General features: G+C 39.1%; 1 protein-coding gene across 1 annotated transcript in view; it reads right to left on the minus strand.

Moving 5' to 3' along the window:
• Positions 1-23,395, minus strand: part of VAChT (Vesicular acetylcholine transporter) — a 320,408-nt gene that overhangs the window by 16,302 nt on the left and 280,711 nt on the right. Inside the window, exons 9-10 of the mRNA XM_089237496.1 lie at positions 13,717-13,817; positions 10,156-10,305 (exon numbers count right to left, since the gene is read on the minus strand). Of these exons, the coding sequence (XP_089093622.1) occupies positions 10,156-10,305; positions 13,717-13,817 (251 nt within the window). The remainder of the gene's footprint in view (positions 1-10,155; positions 10,306-13,716; positions 13,818-23,395) is intronic.

A 23,395-nucleotide genomic window follows, 5' to 3' on the forward strand; every position in this document is an offset into this window, starting at 1 on the left:
TTCACACTATAAATTAATCACAGAAGGGCCCCTGAAAAGCTGGTTTGGGGGCTCGAAATCTAAATTCCAGCCTAAGGGCTCTGCTGTAGGATGTAGGAGCCTCTTGGTACATGCACATAACATGGTCCCGATGGGTCAAATGGGTCCCGATATGTGAATATCGACCCAATATCGATATATGATATATGATATTATATCGATATATGAATATGAATGTACGATATGAATGTGAATATCGATATATGAATCGAACCCACTTCCGTAACAGATTTCCGTCACTCAAAAATTTCACCCACTTCCGTCACTCGGTTGCTTAGCAACAGGCCCTTTTCGAGTTTGTTTGTGATTTTATATTATAGAATAGATATATGTGTGTGTGTGTGTATGTCACAAGACAAATAATTTTTCCAATGTAAAGGCTGAAATACACTACTGACGTGACGTGGTACCACACGTTAACGCGTGTGATATAAAATTCCTCCAACGAGTCTTCGGTTCGGTACGTTCACACTGAAGTAACGTGGTAAAGTCTGTGATGTAATCAGACGTAACACGCAAATAGCCCTGCATACTACTCTGACGTGACGTGGGACCACGTAGAAATGCGTGAGATATAAATTCCCCCCCATGAATCTTCTGTAGGTACGTTCACACTGTGCTGACGTGACGTGGGAATGTGTCAGATAATGAAATGTGTCGTAACACGGCTTATTACGTGTCACAAAAAAAATCAAACCTTTCAGATTTTCGTCAGTCGTGTGATGACATGAGAAGACGCCATATTTGTTTTACTCATTGTATTTACTTCGTGTTTTGATTCATTTGGAGGTTTTTTTTTCGGGTTTCATTTATTCCGTTTTTTGTTCTCGTTTTGACGATGACAGAGAAACTGCTCGAACACGTTCGGTCAGATTCTCTGCTGTATGACCACTACCATCACCGTCTATAGCAGAAAGCCTCCGCGCGAAGCTCGTGACGTCACTGAAGTCGCCCATTTCATCCATAGCCATTGAATATACTGCAAAAAAAGGGAAAGATTTCCCATACGCGTCGGACTGCTATATAGAATGGCTGCAGATTAACGGCCGTATTCACCAACACAGTTTCAACTGCAATCGCAGGTTAAACGATCAGCGATCGACACGGATTGGTTAAAATCCTTAATTTAACCAATCCGTTTCGATCTTCAATCCTTTCACCTGCGATTGCAGTTGAAACTGTGTTGGTGAATACGGCCGTAAATGTACGGCTTCAGTGACGTCAAAGCTTCGCGCTGAGGCTTTCTGCTATAGAAGTTGTTGGCTCACCAGACAGTAGTCGATCTGCATTTATGGGGAATCAGAGTCGTCCTTAAGGGGGTGTGGGACAGGTGCGGTGCATAAATTCTGGAAATCTGCATTTTCATTTAGAAAGAAATAGGTCTGAATTTACACCATATGTAGAATTATTATTATTTTTAATAATTTCTGAATTTCCCATCAATTCTGCAATTACAGCGAAACCTCGATATAACGATATTCTGCAAACCTAGGAAAAATATCGCCGTAGAGGGATTATCGTTATATCGAGAGGCAGCAGTTTAACAATGAAGTATAGACATTTCTGAGCAAGACTTGAGGAAATATCGTTGTAGAGGGATTTATCGTTGTATCGAGTACGTTGTAGCGAGGTTTCACTATATTTATATTATTCTATATTTTCATCAATTCTGAGATTTTTTTCTCCTTGAATTTATTTCGAATTTTCATGATTTTCATTTTCTGAATTTTCGATTCCTCTCTTTCACCCCACTTTCCTCCAGACCAGTGTTGCCCAAAGTAATCAATATCGCGCAATGGGAGCAATGGAAGGGTATAGGGATATTCGGATTTTATATAGGATCCTTTGGGTTTGCTTGAGTTGGGGGCGATGAAACGAAAATTTACGGGCGATACAACAAAAGTTAGGGAAACCATGCTGTAGTAGCGTCCAGACCAGTAATTTCCAGCGTGGCCGTTAACGCCCCATGGGGCGATGGAAAGTTCCAGGGGGGGGGGAGTGGTAGAAGCTACGGGTATTACATAGGATCCTATGGGTTATATTGCGTTGGGGGGCGATAGGAGGAAAAAATTTTTGAAGAAGGGGGCGATGGGACAAAAAAGGTTGGGAAACTATGGTCTAGATCAGTGGTTCTCAACCTTTTTTTGTCCATGGCCCCCTTTCGACCATTTCTCATTCCTATGGCTCCCTCTTGCGAACATTAATAATTTTCTACCCCCCCCCCCCCGTTTTTCCATTAGAAGATAGTTATTCAAAAATTGTCTGAAGTATATAAATATGTTTGAATTTAATTTGATTAATTTTTAATTTATGAAAATAACGAAGGAGCAAAATGAACATGATATAATACAGTAAAAAAATATGTATATAATAAATTATTTTCAATCAATGCAAGTTCTGCGCTTGAAGACGGTACAATGTCATCAAGTTACTGTACTGGATGAAATTTGTATACATTATTTCAAATTAGTTTATTTTTGTGTAAATTATTATGGTTTCGTTGAGAAAATGTCAGTTGTAGCTTCCAAAATACGCATTCTCTTGTAGTGATAAAAATCGCCAAATGTGGTAGAAAGCAGTTTTATTAATTTTATTCTCTTCATGCGGATAAAAGTAGTATATAATGAGGGAGTGGTCCATGTTGTAGCCATACTGTGGAAAATGAACTAAAATACGTGTGAAAAATTTTCTAAATATTTGTTTGAAACATTCATTCCAGAGAAATCATGTGCGCAGTCACCGGGCCGGATTAACCATTAAGCAAAATAAGCACGTGCTTAGGGCATCAGTACTAAAGGGGCACCACCATAAAGATATCATATGGTATTTTATATTTAATGCAGATTTTTTTTTCATCATCTGATAGAAGATCCTAAAATTGTAAGAACATTTGATTGTATACTTGAAGATCATTATCACAAGAATGGCACGAAAGATGAGAATCTAATAATATTGCAAACTAGACTTCACATTATTGCCAAGTTTTTCGATTAGCTTTTCACAATTTCATAAAGTACGCCCAGGGCTGTCTCAACATTATCATACGCCCACATACAAAGGGACTTTTCTGAAAGAGGCACTACTACCTTGCTAAAAATTCCTACCTACCTATTTGCATATTTACTTTTGAAAATCGGAACCAGATCTAATTGTCACTTGGTTGCCAGAAGTGACCAGATGAGCCCCATGCAGCGAACCAAGTTCTACAGAATAAGGACATGATTTTTGTGGGTCATTAGTGGATCAACTGTGTAGTTTGATCCATACAAGTAAAAGAAATGCTACCAGGTGTATATTATATACTTGAGAATGTATCTAAAAGAAAAAGTACCCCGCGATTCGTCAGAAATAAGATACCTATTGCCAGGGCCACAACTGGATACTTGGTTAGCGAGGGCAACTGGTCATTTAGGCACCCCCCCCCCCCCCCGTAATGCTGAAGGATAGGTTGAATTTGCGCCCCCTTTTGTTTTTACTTCTATGCGCCCGGGGCACCAGACTCGCCTGCTCCCCCCCCCCCTAGTTGCGGCGCTGCCTATTGGTAATATTATGGCCATTATAAGATTCAATGGTTTCTCCTTGGAGTGTTGGTACAGCCTTAATCCATCAACCGTTCGTCGTAGCGGTATGGTACTAATTTTAAAAATTCTCAAAATATGACCAAAAATCACCCTGTACGAGTTTTGAGGATGAGAATACAGTGTACACGAAATAAAAAAATGTAAATTTTTGTACGATTCCCCCCCCCCCCTCTAATTTCTAATCAGACATTGTTGTTGCCATTTCTCTTCTGAGCCTAACAAACAAATCACATGTTTTTAACTGCATTATTCCCTGAGATATTTAAATTCAAAATCGGGGACAGGTCCGGGCTCGGAAGAATTTCTCGGCCCAATGCAAAAAAAAAAAAAAAAATTGCGGCTCCCTCTAAAAACATTTTATGTAGTTGTTCCCGACTTACAAACTTTTCGAGTTGTGAACATAAATCTTGGAGGGGAATTTTTTTCCAGAAAAAACGCATTTTATTACACTAATTATTTTCATTATTTCAGGAATGCGTTGATAGTGTGGATCGTAATCAAACACGACCCATTGAGAGAGAATGACATTTAAATTAATTTTACAAAATTCATAAATTATCAATAATAATTAGCGCGGGGTCCACCTGCGGACACTTCATCGTGGCTCGAACCATATTGAACAGTCACAAAATTTTGTCATATTTTTAAAGCGGTTCATCATCTCTTTTATCAAACATACGTTGCAATTCGATAACTGATCATTTTTCGAATTTTTATTGCTATTTTTGTGTCATGAATGTAAATTAATAGAAGTAAAGGAATCAAGTACTGGAATTTCATGACTTAGACAAGAGTAGGGCTGACAGGCAGGATCGTCGTAATAGCATCATAGGCCCCCCCGAGCCAAGGGATTTTTTGGAGGCCCTACCTGGAAAATTCTCGAAAAATTCAGCTGCGACTCGTTTTTCTGAGGCACCTCTTCTCTTGAGGCTCTTCGGGCACGGCCCGGGGTGGGGGAAGCATGCGTTAAGACGGCACTGCCTAAGGTTCGCACCAGGCGTCCTCTTTTTTCAGTTTTGAATCTGGTAACCCTATCTGAAGACCACATAATCCGTGTTTTCACTTACTTTTTCTACATAAAATCGATTCTTGCAAATGTACGAATTTTGTTACCGAAATTTTCGTCTCATAAAAAAAATTCATGCCAAAAAATGACAAAGAACTCTCTTTCATCATCTCATGAGTTGCCTCAAAATTTCGAGATTAAATGGCAGCACCAACAGTATATAAATCAAGCCTCTGGAGAGAGTAGGACGTCAGCGGTCTCCGCCTTGGCAGTGCTGAGAACTGTCGCCCCCCAATATCTTTCGTCGGAACATCACGTGACTCGGTTAAAACAAACACGACACCCCCCCCCCCCCCGTTATTTTCTTATGGCATAAATAGGAGTTTAAAACAATAAATGAAAAATTAATTTCACAGCATGGACGAGATAATTCCAAAATTAATCAAAGTTATAATTTCAGCATTAAAGAAAGATAATTTCAGCATAAATGGAAGAAAATGTTCTAGAAATAATGTAAGAGATAATTACAGCATTGATAAAAGTGATAATTCCAAAATCAGTGAAAGAATTAATGAAAGAGATAATAATGAAATTAGTGAAAGATAATTCCAGAATCAACGACAGAAATAATTCCAGCAGTAATAAAAGAAATAATTTCAGCATTAATAAAAGAAATAATTTCAGCATTAATAAAATAAATAATTTCAGCATTAATAAAATAAATAATTTCAGCATTAATGAAAGAAACAAATCCAAAATTTATGAAAGCAATTATTTCAGAAGCAATGAAAGAAATAATAAATAATAAAGGAAATAATTCCAGAATTAATGAAAGAATATTCAAAAAATAATGAAGGAAAATTCCATAATTAATGAAGGAAAATTTCAGAATTAATGAAGGAAAATCCAGAATTGATGAAGGAAAATTCAAGAAATGATGAAAGAAATGATTCCAGTATTAATGAAATAAATAATTTGATATTTTTTTCACCTTTAGATGAGTGCTCAATCCTTTTTTTTAAATCTTTAAAACCCAATATTTAGAGTCCGAACTGTGCATTTCTATGGGCTAATTGCCAGGCGGGACGTTTGTTTTGACAGAGTCACGTAATTTCCTTGCATTTGATGTCGCTGCAGTCGCGGTGGCTGGATTCTCCCTCCAGTAATAAGTCCGACCAGTAATGTCGTCTGCTTCTCTCCAGGTTACTTGTTTTGGACTTCTCCTTGTGTCCTTCAAAAATAACCGAGCTTAACTTGTAGGGAACCGAACAAACCGTCTGTCGTCTGCTCATTAAGAGGTGCTTCGTTTCGGACGTCTCCTTATGCTCAAATAAAATAACCGAACTTTCAGTTTGAATTTCCAGTTCAGTTTATGAGCTTTGTTTATAAGGAGCTGAGCGGAATAAAGAATATAGTTTTTTTTTTATTTTGAACTTCATCATCACCACAAGAGTCACTTTTAAATTTGACATTAGATGACAGCACATTACTTTAAAGTGGAATGTGGAAAAATTCACTTTTCACGATCTTACCGGTCACCTGCTTGTGTGGAGAGTGTTTTTCCCTTTGTTTTGGATGTCTCCTTGGGTCTTGCAAAAATTACTGAACTGGAAGTTTGATCTTTCAGGTCAGTTTATAAGCTTTGTTTATAAAGAGCAAAGCTGAATGAAGAATTTAGTTTTTTATACCTGAGCTTCGTCATCACCTCATAAGGCACTTCTCATTTTGAAAGTAGGTAGCAGCACCAACAATATTTTTAAAAATTAATTTCTTAAAGTATTCTAGAGTATTAATTTAATTTTAATTCCCTTTTAAAATTGTCAGTGACATTGTGAATTCGCGGCAAATGCTGCTACAAGACAAAAAAACAAAACTGCTATTGGCGGACGGCGTAACATTTCGAGTCACCCGGTATATACGGATTTTGTCATTGCGTAACGCAGTGACAGAACTGTTCATGTGAACATACTAATGATTCATTATCAGGATTTCAAGTCCATCGGAAAATATAAATAAGGGGCCATTCAAGTATTACGTGAGCAGATTTTCAGCCATATTTGACCCCCTCCCCTTGTCAGCAAAACACTGACCACCCCCCCGTCAGCAAAATTTTGTCACCAGCTTAGAATTTTTTATATCTTCAAAAAGGGGTGGTTGATGACGCAAGCAATCTTCAAACCCCCCCCCCCCTTATCATCAAAAGTCCGCAAATCGGAAACCCCCTCCCTCCACTCGATGCTGACGTAATACTTGAATGACCCCTAAGTATATTTTCAAATAAGAAAATTATCAATTTGTTGACTTCGATTTCGATACGGTGGAAATCTGATATTTCGTTGGATGACAAGTTGCATTCAAGCGGCTTTTTGGTTCGTAATATGGTCGCTCTCTCGCAGGCGAACGAAGCAACGTGCGAGTTGGCTGAAACACAGTGCAATATTTCACATAATAGTCTGTACTATATTAATATACAAGGCGCATAGGTAACGGGGCATATGGCATTTTACTGGCGAACCATTGGTTTTAGAGGCATACTTCCAGTTGGAAAAAGTACCTGAATAATGTGTAGTACTCAGATATTTGATTCATGTTGGCAGGGGTTACATAGTTATTAAAATAAAAATGTTAACTTTTTATGTGGACACACCCTGTGCCCCAAAACCCAATTGGAAAGTTGTTTCCCGGTCGCCCACATAAAATTTCATCGTTTCTAAGTGCAATATTCACAGAGATATTCGAAGAAAGTTGGAAAAAAAAAATCATTAAATGCGAGGAAACCATTTCACCCGCATTTAATGCTGTTTTTTCCCCCAAATTTCCTCAATTTTTCGAATTCGCATATCTCGGTGAATATTGCACTTAGAAACGCGTGAAATTATTTTAGTTGCCATCGGAAAAGACAGGGCAACAACTGGGTTCTTTGGCACACGGGGATGGTATAAAAAGTTTTTATTTTTATTTTATAACTATACAACCCCCTTTCAACATGAATGGCATATCTGAGTTGGACACGTGTATGTGATTTGGATACTTTTTCTAGTTGGGTATGTCTTTAAGACTAACGGCTCGCAAGTAGTGTCATACGCCATGTTACCCATGATTAAGATCGTTCTAAATATGTTTAAAATCACGTTTTCCCTGTTAAATTGAAATGAATGGCATATGAACACTCGAGATTTTGAAACAACAGCAAATTTACGCAATTACAGTTTCTTAAGTTATACAGCACAATGTAGTTTTAAAAAATTTAATTTCGCGGGTATTTTTCCTCATGTATGCTTTGGTCTCTTGCAGTGCGTTATAACTGAATTCGACTTTATTTCTTTTCAGTGGAGGCAATGGGTGTTGGCACAACCCTCCCCAAAAATTCATTGAAAAAATACCCCACAGCAATCGTTCTTTATTCGATTTTTATAAATATATTCCCCATCAGACCACTCGGGTTTGGAGGTGTCGCGAGTTCGATACCCGGTTCGTCCTTGTCAGAAAACTTTCCTGACACAGCAAAAAATGGCGACTTGACAGCAGCCAAAAATTGCTACCGCCCGGAGTCCCCCATCGAGGGAGTAGCGCGCCAACCTCTCGATGAGTATAAGAAACAAGCCTGCCGTTCAGAATCGGCAATAAATTGTATGTCCCGGTCTAATTAGCCCTCGTGTGCAGAAAATGACCGTGGTGCGACAAAAATTATCAATGATCAGACCACTCAGTGCCGGTTGAAAATAGCTTTGTACTAAACTAGATGGCTATCCGTCTGTAATTGCATGAAAACGATGGGGTTTTTTACACACAAGCTTTCATTTTCCACCCATCTACTTCTTGGATTGCATTTACTACCAGCACTCAAAAGAATGTCAATGACTGGTCAACAAATCTTTGCCTGCTTTCTTTATGGCAGCCCTCTTTGAATGAAAAGTCTTCGAACACGAACACTTTCTGTCTTTACAGTTACTCCATTTTGCTTTAAACCTCTTCTATAGTTTGTGTCAGGGCCTACTGTCACCCCCAAGTCGTAAATCCACCGAGATTACATGCAACGCTTTTTTTTATTTAGTTCCTCATGTTAATGTTACTTGAATAGCGGAAAAATTTCGAAAAATATATTCTACGCATTTTTTGTTTGAAATTAAAGTTTTTTTAGTCAGAGTGACTAAAAAAAATGAATTACACAAACTTCTTCGTGGCCCCCGTATCAGTAGCCGTGGCTCCCCCTTTTGCCAGATTTTCATCCGTGGCCCCCGTGGAATATCCTAGGGCCCCCCTGAGGTCATATAGCCCCCGGTTGAGAACCACTGGTCTAGATTACCAGCGGTTCTCAACCTTTTCGATTCGCGGAGCCCTTTTTGGCATATAATTTCTATGACGGAGCCTCGTAGACCTATTTTTTACTTATTTAGCAAAATTATTGATTTATTATTATTATGCTAAAGTAGTTATAATTGTTTTTTTTTTTTTTCAAATTACTGTTTTTTTTATTTTATTTTCCTCGAGCGGCCGCGGAGCACCGGTTGAGAACCGCTGGTCTAGATTAGTTTCCCAAACTTTTCGTTCACAATCGCCCCTTCTTCAAAAAAAATTTTCTTACCATCTCCAAGAGATGGATCTCCCAAACCAAGAGAGTGAGTCACGCCATAGGATCCTATACCGAATCCTTAGCTTCTATCGCTACCCGAATCCTTAGCTTCTATCGCTACCCGAATCCTTAGCTTCTATCGCTACCTGAATCCTTCCATCGCTCCCAGGGAGTGATAACCCGATAATTCCCACTTTGGGAAACACTGCTTTAGACCATAGTTTCCCAAACTTTTTATTCCATTGCCCCAACTTCAGAAATGTTTTCTCTCATCGCCCCCGACTCAAGTGAACCCATAGGGTCCTATGTTAAATCCATAGCTTCTATCGCCCCAATGGACCATTCCATCGCCCACCAAAGGGGAAATGATATTGCCCACTTTTGGGGAAACACTGCTCTAGACTCATCTCACCCTATCTCCACGCCTACTTTGGGCTGGAGTTTGCATGGCCCCGGGTTCCCGGGCAAAGTGATGTTTTGGGCGCCCCACGCTTGGAAGTAGCCGCCATATCTAATCGTGTAGGGGGGAGCCCCTCCTTTCATAGATATTAAACCGGGGACGTGCCCACATGGGATCATCTTATGACGGGCCCTGATTCTAGACCCAACTCTGCTGGATTCTGAAAGTAATCACATTCCCCCTCCCCCACAAAGTTCACTTAAAAGCTTTATTTCTTCACAGCTCTCTGGTCCCTCCACCACATGTCGTGGTTTCCCCCCCCCCCCCCCATCCATCTGGTTTTCATCCGTGGCCACCCCAGAACCGTATATGCCCCCAGTCTGAGACCCACTGCGTTGGAGAATACAAAAATCGATCTCGCGTCCATAAATAAAACGAAAATCGGACGAATAAAAATGAATGGAATGATTTTATTACGAAATCGACGAACAAGAAAAATGAAGATGCATGTAATGAAACGTATGAAATTCGCGAGGAAAAGGTGAGGAGGACATACTTATTCATTTTCTTGTAAGCCTCGTGGATTTGGCAAGCGATTTCGTCATTGATATCCCACAGCAATGGCACCGGTTGCGCAAATGATGATTTATTATCACCGTTGCTTCTTCGCTGTTGAACGTCTCCGCCGCAAAGCTCGTTCTCTTTCCTAGTTTTAGAAAAATAAACAATAAAATATAGCGAGAAATGTAAATAAATACACACACACACACACATATACATCATAAGCTTCTCGATAATGGACACCCCCCCCCCCCCCATTTCTTCTCCGTATAAATATGCATATTTTCTTCGAAAGAAAATTCTAGAAACTTCGATCTATATTATGGCCCCCAAATGTAAATTCCAGTTGATCCCGCGTTCGGTGACATTTTCCCGGTTGTTTTGTGCGCGGGGGATTTACTGGAAAATGAATTTAATGCACGGCTTTTCTATGATTCGGAAAATTTTTTTGAAAAGTTTATGGAATTGTGAGCCGATTTATTTCTGAATAGAATTTTTTTCGAATTAAAAGAAATGATTATTAAAAAAAAGTGAATATTATAAGAAAAATAATAATTTTTTTAACTGTTGATGTGTTTAGTGAGTAGTTTTTTATGTGATTAAATTATACACAAAATCTACTATTTGATATTATTGATTTACTACTTGATATTATCAGCTCAGCATCCAACTACCCAGCTGAACAGAAATTAGCACAGCTAAGACCAAAGAATATCTTGGTTACAAATTTTAGAAAGGAATTTTAATTGTCGTAGAACAAGCAATAATGGTTAATCATACTGAAGTTATGATCAAAAAGACCTTGCATTTTTATTAATAATGTACCACAGCATAGTATAGATAAATATTACTATAAATAAATTTCATCAAATTTTTGTGAAATGACGGGAAATGTTAATCACTACCGGTCAATTCCATTTTTAACATTGGTGTAGTGAGATTAGTTCATGTAATATATCAGTTCATGTAAACGAAATTAAATTTTAATTGAAAGGTATATGATAAGAACGTAATGTGAATTATATAACCATTTGTATGTGACCTAATCAGCATAGATTTTTTAATCTAATATAATTGTCAAATGTTCAAGAGTTACATAATATGATTCTGAGGAGTGTATTGAGGTTTTGTAAATTATGATGACCATTTGTAACCTTATACTCTATTTTCCTATTTTATAATTATATATTTTTTAAATATATTTGTCAAATGTTTAGAAATCATATTGAATGGTTTTGGTGACATTGTTGGAGTTTTCCATGTATATACACATATCATTTTTTTGTCTAAATGGAAATATATTGCAAAATATGCTGTAAACTTATGTTGTGTTAATCACTTTGTGAAACTGATTTGTTTAATATTGTAGATATTGGGAATGTTTGCAATCGACGAGATTTATTTTTGAAAGTAAGTGTAATCTGATGGGGTAGAAGATGTTTTAACCCTTGAAAACTGTTGACAGTATATTGGTATTGCTTTGTATTAGTGAGAATATTTTATATATAAAGGGTTATATATAATTTTTAAAAAAATTTACTGGTGGTTGTTTTTAAGCAACCATTTTGCCATTGACTGATCAATATCTCTACCTAAGAAGAGAAACCAAGACGAAGAAGACGAGAGCTTAGTGCTCGGTACTTCGCATCAACTAGCAACGGCAACGGTTTACTAGACAAATTATATCGCATCAGCTTTTTTTCCGGCTTTCGCGTCAGCTGACAGTACTAATTCATAATTATAGTGATATTATCTCTTTACACGCGCGTGCACTCCCTTCATATGTGGTCCCCCACAGGGCCACAGTTGGCACGGGAGGCAAAATTTCAATCTGGTGTGGGAAAATTTATGTAACGGCTGGTGAATTTCTTTTGCTTATTAAATTAAGCATTTCGCGTTAAATGATCAACACGCTTGACAAAGAATTCGCATAAAGGCCGCCCCACGCTACTCTGACGTGACGTGACACCGTCCCTCCATTCTTATAAGAGGATATCCGAGAGAAAATGACGTCTCTAGCGCTAGCAATTACTATAGGTGTCCATTCTGAGAGAGCATGCACATTTTAGAGACAAAAAGATGTTCGAGAACTGATGTATTTAATTACGGTCGCCCAGCAGCAACTGTTGAGCAGTTGTTGCGATGACGACGACGTAGAATCGAAGGCAACCGAAAGGTTCGTGGTTCGAATCCCGCCACATCCTCAGTCTTTTGAATATGTGATTATATTTATTTATTTATTTTTCACTTGCAGTCAAAGCTGTTATTAAACGTCCCGACATTTTCCTGGAGGTGTGTGTGGTCACGATGCGCTTGCTGCGGGGGATGGCGTATCAGCCAGCCGCCCCCACACACGTTTCGCATAGTAAAGTGAATTTGAGGTTCTGTGATTGTAATTATTAAAAAGCATGTTTTCCCCTCCGTGTATTCGGAGGAAAACCCAAAGAATCATCCGAAGGAATAAAGTAAGGGCGAGAAATGAGGTTTCGAACCACGAACCTTTCGTTTATCGTCGATTCTGTGCCGTCGTCTCACCAACTGCTCAACCTTTCCTCTCTGCTAGCCGTTCCTGGTTAAACATACCAATTTTCTAACATCTATTTGTCTCTAACGCGCATGCGCTCTCAGAATGGACACCTATAGTAACACCTATATAGCGAGCGCTAGACGTCAGTTTCCTTTCGGATATCCTTTTATAAGCATGGGGGTGGTAGGGCCCCAGACTTCCGAAATCGGCCATAAAATGTTATATGTGAAGTAGATGCAGTTGCGGGTAGTCCCCTATTTGAAAAAGTCTTACCTTCAACATAGCATACTTGTGTTACGGTAAATGTGATGAATCCGGTTATTATGCATGATCACCGACCATTTTGGTAAGTTTGATAAATTTACCACTTTTACCGGTGACTTATGCATGATATCTAATCGTCGTCGTTGGTAAATGAGATTGAGCCGTGCTAAATTCATCTCATTTGCCGGTTTTTATGCATAATCACCATTTGATATTGGTAAAAATGACAAATCGGTCCCATTGCCATGATAAAGTTTATCGTTTAAATCAGTGATTCCCAACGTGGGCGTTAGCACCCCCTTGGGGGCGATGGAATGTTCCAGGAGGGCAGTAGAAGCAACATAGGATCCTATGGATTAGATTGCGTTGGGAGAAAACGATTTCTGAAGAAGGAGGCGATGGAACAAAAAAGGTTGGGAAACTATGATCTAAACCATAGTTTCCCAACCTCACCGTAGTTACGCTCAAGATCATTTTCATTGAGAAATGTTTAGTTTTACTTCCGTTATTCTAAAATTTGCACGTAGTTACGTCTATAGGTTGCAAAAATATATGAAAAAAAATGCTGTTCCTTAGTTTTTTTGACCACCTTATAGACATAGAAAAGTCCAGAAAACACGTATGAAAATGTTTTTCATGAATTTCTTGGCTGATTTTTTTTTAAAACTGAAAAACTAAAAGAGGGATAAATAAAATGGAATAATAGTAATAATGAAAATCCGTTCGAATCTGTAAAAGGTCAAGTAACTCAATGATAATATTTACATTGCGTCAAGGAGCTGTTCTGCAAATTTCATGATCGTTATGCCTTCGGACGCCGAATGTTCACATACGAAGCCGCAGATGCCACTTTTAGTGACTATAACCTGCCAAAGAAATGAATTAGAAAAGTCATTCCATGTTTAAATAACTTTTTCATATTAAAAGTCATTAATTAACACTTTTTCAATTACTAATGTTTGAAAAAAAATGAAAAACTCATCAGATGGAAAACTATGAAAGATTTAAATGTTATATGGTTTATTTAGATTAACTCTTAGTGCATTAATTTTACAATTACCAAATTTAAATAGAGGAATGCCGTGATAAGAGGGGGAAAGGGGGTGAATAACCACCCAGGTTCTTTTATAGTTTCTGAGATTATATTATTACCAAAAATAACAAAAAGAAAAGCTATCTCAACAAATGACAGGATACAGTGAATCAAGCAAGACAACGTTTCAATAATTAAGAATTTAATTTAAAAAAAATGAAACATTGGTTCTAGGGGCCCCTTTTGGAACGAATAATATGAATATTACAAAGAGATATTAATTGTTGTACATGGACACACCGCGAACGGCGGCATCCCTGAGCGAAGATCCAGGATTTTGGACATTACAGTCAACAAAAAGGAGGGGGGGGGGGAGTATCCGAAAGATAGGTAAATTTAGAGTACTTTACCGAACTGTCCCACGGAGGATGAAGACCTCAGCTCATTCTCGGGTGGAATGCGAATTGTCTCAGGAAGACGGGAGGCAGGTGTCACTCACTGGAGCGGTACGGCCGGATCCATGGTGGTGGCTGACAGGTCGCTCATAGATGAAGTGCCGAATTTTCCGTCTTCACTGGTGACATCTAGACACTAGAGCTCGGCACTGGTTGTTGATCCATGCTGATGTCCCGGTGGCTGGCTGATACCGTTCGTCGGGATGTGTCGCTCTTTTCAGTCGTTTACTGGTTATGTCTGGAACTGGAGCTCGGCATCTTGGCAGGTAGTAAGCTCTTCAGAAGAAAACATATCTTTATGGAGAGCGGAACTTCTGAAAAGGGCAGACCGCACGGAGAAAATAGGAAAACTTATACGCCTTCTTGAACATAACCAAAACGACTACATGCCTATAGAAGCTCGTCCACAAAGTAACAGAAAACCCTCGATGGCTGCTTCGTCAGAGGAAGACTCAGACGAGGTGGAGGAATAAAGTGATAAAAGGACATCGCCAGTGAACCACCCTCCAACACATCCGAAGATACGTTTTCAACTCTCAGCTTAGATACGAAAGCAAACGACAAGCACCGACAACATCATCTGCCCCCGAAGTGGCACAATGTCACGAGGCAGAAGATGAACGGCACACAGGAAACGCTGCGCCCCGAGGAGGCGAATGCTCGCGAAGCAGTTTCTGACATTTTTGTAAATAATTGTTAAATATGATATTTGATGATGAAGAAATTCTGGAGAGGTAGGGCTTCGCTGGGTGGTGCGCATGTGCAACATCGGGAGCCACAGCTTGGTAAGGAGCCAGATGGCAGAATTGCATCAAATCAGGTCGGAACGAGCGGCCCACAGGGACACCACTAATGCTAGGCTGCTTGATGGGAGGGTGGGGGGACTGGATAGTGCCCTCATCATGGATAAAAAGAGGAAAGAGGGCTGGATGTGCCGGACCGGATGGCCTTCGAATGTATCTCGAGGGCTTCCCGGTCGGACACCTTCAGCACTCTCCAGCACGGACCAACTCAGCCGAGTAAATGGCTAATATTCCTAGCGGGACAGAGCCAGGTCCCTGCCTGGTAAGAAGAAGAAGGTAGTAAGGCCACGGCCCTGTCGCTGACCCATGGCGATACCGGCTTTCGCAACTTCCTCCCGCATGGTTGAGGGAGGGGAACTTTTCTTCAGTCGTGGGCAGGAGGATTGTCCGGACTTACGGGGGAGTAGGTGGCGAGGGGGGGGGGCCACGCAGCTTCAGGAGTGCACGTCCTACCTCAACATCTCTCAGTCCCCAAAAAAAAAAAAGGAAGCCTCGTCTTCGTCAACTCTTCTCTGGACCTTCAACTTTCCGGCCTTCCGATTGCAGGCGGAGGGGTCACCAGCTAGCCACGTCATTTCCTCTCGATGAAAACGCGCGAAAATGGTGACTCACCTCTGGGGGGGGGAAGAGGAGGAGGGACCAGGGAAGGGAGAGCCAGCAAAGTTTCATGTCGAAACACGATCATGATAGAAATCTGGAATTTGATGAAATTTGAATTTTCTGCTGAAATTATGAGTTGAGAGTTCTGAGATCTTGAATTTTATTTCTTGATTTTATCCCTCGTCGAACGAGACCAATCGCAGCGTCGACGAACAGGGTCAAGTGGGACAAAAGAGGAATTTAACAATTTTAAAATATATAGAACATAATACAATTTTCAGCCTCGCTGAAACATCTAATAAATAATAAAAGTAATTAGTGACTGCGTAGTGTTTGTTTTTACGTGTGGGCCACATATGAATAGGGAGTATTTACGTGTGTGTGTGTGTGTGTGTGTGTGTATATGCAGAATGAGTATAATAAATAATAATCACAAAAATAATAACACTACACCTTCCATTTTTCCCATTCTCCATAACATAAATCAGGGGTTCTAAACTTTTAAAGTTCCATGATGGATTCTTTGTATCAATAAGACGAAGGAACAGGGACCCTTCATTTCCCAGTAAGATGAAGGCCACGGACCAATTCACTGAATGTTATTCACCGCTGGATAATTTAAAATTGAAATGAATTTGCTGACCGGCAAAAAAAAGAAGTAAATAGAAAAATGATTCGCGAACCAGCAGAAATAAATGAAAAAAGGAAAAAATTGAGTACCAGCAAATAATAGATAAATTGTGTGAAGGCAAAAAATTAATGAATAGGAGAAATAATTTTTGAGTACCGGCAAAAATGGGAGAAATAATTTCACCAACTTCTCGAAGACCCCGAATCATATATCTTGTTATACGACTTTGACCAAGGATCACTAGCAACTTCGTGAACTGACTGAGAACAACACAGACTCTCCCACGTTAACATTCCAACAAGAACCTCTAACGTATATAGAGCATATAGGAAAGAAGTCAAACCTCCCACGGAGGCCCAGTGCACCCCCATTAGGCGCAGAAACCCAACACATTCTCCCAAAGCATCCGCCACAAAGCCCACCGCAAAAAAGTACGAGAAGGGGAGAGGTCCCAGGTGTATAACAATTAGGGCAATAACTGTAGGTGCTGCGGAAAGGGTCTGCAGAACAATAGAAGGATATAAAAACATTAATATGCAAAATAATGAGAACATGGGCAGACAGCGCCCTGAACTGGCTGGCCAGCGCCAGAAATTCGTACATCGACCGGGACAATATTCAACGAAATCGATCAATGCGCGAACTGGCCAATTTCGGGCTTATGGCAGTAACATATATGCCGAACCACTATCTTCGAAAGCAAAACCTTTTGGTGTTTTCCCAGCCGTTAACAAAAATAAGATCGCATTATATACATATGTGACACTGGAAGCATATCAACACATTGGGGCGATACGGAGTATCACGGACAAAAGGAACCGCGGAAAATCAACGGCGTTTGTTAGAAATAACGCTGAATAAACGAATCGCATTCGTTTCGCGTTTCCACGAAAAGGAATAAATTGTAGAAAATGAAACGCCACACGCTGACAAACCGAATGTTTCATATGCATATTTCGCCTAAATCAACGAACATTCCATTTATAAAAGCCGCGTTCTCGTGTTAGTGTATATAATACAATATGGATGGCGGACGGGGTTTGCGTCCCTCGAGGGGATTTTATTCGAGCATTTTCCTCGCTTCGAAAAGCTCGATTCCGACAAAACTCGCGTCTCTCTGTCTCTTTGCTAATTAGCGATAGGATATAACGTAAACAGGTTTTCGACATTTTCATTAAGAACACCGAAATCGTCGGGTTTAAGTCCTCCTACGCGGTAGGGATACAGCATATGCAAATATTTTTGAGGGGGGAGGAAAAGGCAGAAAGGCTTTTTTTTTAAAGAATGCTCTCGAGAAAAGACCGTGACAGACGAAGTTACGTTATATATGTATGTATGCGTTGTATTTTTTTTTCTTATACCATGATCCTGATGCAAAACGGAATGGGAAAAACATGTTGCACACGTTTTGCGACGTTGCATTCCATATTGAATTTTTATTCTTTATGGAAATCAAGTTTCATTAAAGCAAATTCCATCTCAAATACCATAATCAGATCCCGGATTTTTTTGGTGATATTTGCATTTTCCTAATTTTTTTTTTTTTTCACTGATAGGATATTTTTTGAGTTTTAAGGCATTTTTTTTTTTGGCATTTTCAGGATATTTTTCACTTTTTAAAATTTGTGACTATGGAAAGAATTGAAAATGTTGCATGGACACGGATTATACGTTGAGCACTTATGGAAAATATGCTTCAATTTCTCGGAAAATAAAATGAAATATACTTTTTCGCTTCCTAACCATAGGAACACACAGGATTTTCTCGGGGGAGAGGGGGGTCATTTTTTGTTTTTTATTGCAAAAAAACCCTATTGCCAGGCACCCTCCCCCAGTTCGTCAGTCATGGCTTCCACATGCTAGCAACAGGGTCCCCGGCCAGATTCTTCACAGGCCTCTCTCAATAGTGAATTTCAACCTTCAAACAAAAAAATTGTAAAAATCGTCCAAGGCTCATCGGGTCAAAGCCCAACCTTGTAGGGTCGTAACGAAAGTGTTCCTAACCGATTGGAAACATTGTTATTTTTGATGAAATCTAAACGTTGAGAAAAACATTTGCATTAGATTTTGATGCTGTCTAAAAACTTTTCCTTTCGGCTTTCGAACATAACGAAGTTTTCCAAAAGAATTTTGTTTTATTATTTTTATAGCATTTTTTCCCCATTTTTTAGGGCATTTTTTAAAGTCATTTTTCAAGATTTTTTAGGGCAACAACATCCGGGCCTTGATCATAATTATGTGAACTTTATATATTATATTGTATAATATTATAGATTATATTGAACTTTTTTCTTTTCTCGTGAATTACATTTTAATCCACTGCGAATTCCATTAGAGTAGTGGTTCCTAAGCTTTTCAGGTCGTGCCCCCACCGAAGCATCCTCGAAATCACAATGTCCCCCTGCACTTCAATCGGGGTACCCGCTTCCTCTGATGAAACTTCATGATTTTTTCTTCGTTATAAATGTTTATTATAACACTGCTATGAAATATAATATTTATTAAATATATACCAATTTGTGTTTAGTATCAAAATAAGAAAATATATGGCTGTCAATATTTTCTAAAGATTCTTTTATTCATAATATAACAACACTTCAGCAACACATTACTGTTAAAAATTTAAGGTTCTCATTCACTGGTCGATTGGCCTTTTGAATGGCTAGCGACCCATCCATCCATCCATCCATTCATCTTAGTGTCTGTGAGCATCGTTTTGCACAGAAACATACGCCTGGGCCGTAACCCTTGTCGAAAAGATACTCGTTTTAAGTTATCCATACTCTCGTTAAGTTGATCCAATTGATAATGGCGAACAGCACGGTTGTATTCCAAGTCCCGTGTTGTTTTACAGTATTTTATTTATGTAAATGGATGTAATTATTGATATTTGTAACTCCGATGCCGCAGGTGTTTCGATCTTAGACGTGGAGATCAAAATATTTGCTTATGCAGATGTGATGATCTCGGATTCCATGGTGGGTCTGCAGAAAATGATTAAACTTTTCGAAATTTTTGCGATGATCAATATGATGAAAGGTGATTTGTCTAAATCTAAGATACCTTCCGTAGGAGCCACAGTGATCCAAAAAATCTTAAGTGGGTGTTTTAGGCAAAACGCAAATTGAGTCGCGAGTGGGTTGGATCACGACCACCTAGATAACCTAGTTATGTAGGAGATCGTGGTTGGATCCGACTGCGATGACGTCAACATGCCCCACGCGTAGTGAAGGGATGCGCATGTTGGAACTCGTTCCCAGTGCACGAGCGATTTCAGGGTGGGGGCAGAACCTTCGCATTTGCGGGGCTCCCGGAGCATGGATATTATATACTGGTCATTCAAGTTGACATTAATGAAAACATAAACATCAATTAAAATATAAACTACGGGAAGCTGAAAAATATGTGGTCAAACCTCATTAGAGCGTCACCAGGTTAACACGTCACTCCGCTTACCGGGTCACTTTTTTGGAAGTCCCAATTGTCCTCAGGCGGGAATTGGTACTGCTACGGCGTACTCCGTTTAACGAGTCACTCCGCTTACTAAGTCATATTTTTGCTCTCCCAAGAGTGACTCATTTACGAGGTTTGACTGTATATTAACATGCCGCAAAACAGAGTGCTGCCCTGCGTCGCGTCGCGAACGCTGCACGAGGCTCAATTTGCGCTTAGCCTTGCAGGGGAAACGAAATTGAGATTGCTAACGAGTACAATTAGTACAATTATCTAGGAGTACTTTTCCGTTACAATAACTCTCAAGAAACACGTCGATAGATCTAGAGCAGTGATTCCCAACGTGGGCGTTAACGCCCCCTGAGGGGGGGGGCGATGAAATGTTCCAGGGGGGCGGTAGAAGCTACGGGTGTAGCATAGGATTCTATGGGTACGTCCATAGTGCACCGCTTCCCGCTTTATTGCTTAAACCGCGGCAGTTGTAGAAGGCGAGATGATCCCTCGCGATTCTAGCCGGTGGTGGTTATAGTGCACCGCTCGCGGGAGCGTCTGCCTGCATGGGCAGTTGGCATCATGGAGCTATCACGTGGGGATCTATTGTGTGTTTTTGTTGACAACAAAAAATATTTATTATAAAATTAAACATGAAGGAATGACGAATGTACATGAAATTAATAGGGCTCGCCTTGAAGTTGCAATGGGTTTAGTGTAATCGCTAATTATAGTAAATTAATTAATTGATGATAAATCAGCGATTTCGCTTTTAGTGCCACAACAAATTTTCGATTAGAAAAACGAAAATTAATCGTTACAAAATTCCGTTTGATTTAGTTTTATCGTTAATTAGTTTATATTAATGATAAAACTAAATCATGATCGATAATTAACTAATCAACTAATAACGATAAAACTGAACTGGCCGATAATTAACTAATTAACGGCAAAATCCGTTGGATTTCGTTTTATCGTTAATTAGTTTATTAACGATAAAACTAAATCATGATGAATAATTAGTAACGATAAAACGAAATCCAACGGTATTTTGATTAATTAACGATATCGTTTTCATTACGTCAACTAATTAACGATTAGTATTAACAATAATTAGGCGTCATAAAAACTCCGTTGGATTTAGTATGATAATTAATGATCCTTAATTAATTAATGATTTCGCTTATTATGTCATAACTAATTAAAGATTAGTATTAACAACAATTATCCATCACAAAAACTCCGTTGGATTCAGTATAATTGTTAATTAACCTTAATTAATAATTAACCAACGATATTGCTTTTATTATGTCATCTAGTTAACGATTAGTATTAATAATTAATCGTCACAAAAACTCCAATTGGATTCACTATAATTGGTAATTTTCTTTAATTACTTAATGATTAATGATTTCGCTTTTATTATGTCATAATTAATCAACGATTAGTAATGACGATAATTGATCGTTACAAAAACTCCGTCGATTTACTATTCCATTATAAAACGAACACTTAGAGGAAAGTATCCGTTCAAAACTGCAAGCGGTGAGCCGGTCAAGCGAGAAAAAAGGAAATAATAATTCATTCTGGTTAAAGCGGGTAAAAGCAGTTTGAGCCGGTATAAGCAGGTAGGCGGGCGCACTATGGCCGCCCCAATGAGTTTTCACGATGTTTTTTCAGCCGCGATAAAGCGAGTAGCGAGAAGCGGTTCACTATGGACGTACCCTAAGGGTTAGATTGCGTTGGGGGGCGCTGGGAGAAAAAACTTTCTGATGAAGGGGCCGATGGGACAAAAAAGGTTGGGAAACTATGATCTAGAGCAGCGGTTCTCAACCTTTTTTGACTCGCGGAACCCTTTTTAGTAAAAAAATTCCATGCCGGAGCCCCGTAGGCCCATTTCTTAATTATTCATCAAAGTTACTGATTTATTTTTACTATTTAAAAATATTTATAATAATTTTTGTTTTAATTTTACTGTTTTTTTATTTTCCTCGAGCGACGTGAGAGTGCACAAGGAGCCCTAAGGGCTCCGCGGAACACCAGTTGAGAAGCGCTGATCTAGAGTATAGTTTCCCAACGTTTTTTGTCTCACACACACTCACATCGCCTCCCAACGCAATCTAACCCATAGGATCCTATGTTATATCCGTAGCTTCTACCGCCCCCCGGAACATTCTAACCCCCCAAGGGGCGTTAACGCCCACGTTGGGAGCCACTGATCTAGAGTGATCGCTGTGAAGACTAGGCCATTCACAGTCCACGAAATATCTTACTAGATATCGTGAAAAATGCAAACTGTTTCAAGTTTTAGTTGCTTTACATGTTTGTGAAATTCGGAGACCGGATAATCATGAATTGGAGGCTGTGAATTTGAGATTTTTACAAACATGTTACTACGAAAAAAATCGCATTTACTATGCAAAAATAGCATAGCAAATGCAAATTTCAATAGCTGAATCCCAATTATTATTTTACTATGCTAAAATGTCATGGTAAATGCGAAGTTTCATGTCTGTAGCCCAGTCATTATTCTACTATGCTAAAATATCATAGTAAATGCAAAGGTTCATGGCTGTAGCTGAATTTATTATTTCGCATCAGATTGTACGTTACATTATGAGATTTCCCGCAAAAACAAATGCAACACGTGAATATTCAAAGGTCCATGCATATTAATAACCTCAACTCGCAATCGCGAATGCAAACGTGTTCCGAAACAACGTTATTCGATTTAACCAAGATTTTTATCAAAAACAAAAAGAGGAAAAAATATATAATATTCAATAGATCAAAATCTGGAGGGAGGGAAAAATAAGGAAACGCAACACCGGCGTTTCGAGGAAAAATCAAGAAAAATGAATCGGAAAATGAGATTTCGAGCCTACATTCTCCTTCTTATCTCCACAAGAGATAACCTGTAGGAGACGATCTTTATATACGTATACGATGGGGTTTTGGAGCATCTTTTTATTTGACTTAATTTCCCAGGGGAAATTGATGAGGCGATATCCTTCCTCCCTGTGCAAGACAAGCGTTTTATTGTGAAATATGATCTCTTTCTGCACAAAATTCTCACCGTCTCCTCAACCCTTTTGTATCGTGGAGTGTGTGTCTCCGCTGATTTAAAATGCAGCAAGTGGCTCGTTTATTAAAGCTTCCCGAAATAAATGCGATTGATCGGTATTATTCATGATTATCTCGTAACGGGGGTGGTACATCGATGTTGTTACTGTGTATACTCGATTATTATCATGGTTTGTTTGATTGTAAAGTATAAGGGGGGGGGGCAATGTGCGTTGTGCCGAGACATTATTTATTCCCTGTAAATACGATTTAGAACCCCGTTGCACCATGATGTCGCGCTCTACGTTTGTTTTTTATAACAGACTTGTTTTCTTCCTGTTTTAATTTGAGAGTATTTTACTGGCGTATCTTTGAGATCGGAAATTGGCGTTTCTGTTAAAACTGGAGTATGAAA

This window comes from Pholcus phalangioides, unplaced genomic scaffold (assembly GCF_987345545.1).
Source record: "Pholcus phalangioides strain wild (caught in Gottingen) unplaced genomic scaffold, Ppha-v1.0 ptg000010l_1, whole genome shotgun sequence".
Taxonomy (NCBI): Eukaryota; Metazoa; Arthropoda; class Arachnida; order Araneae; family Pholcidae; genus Pholcus; species Pholcus phalangioides.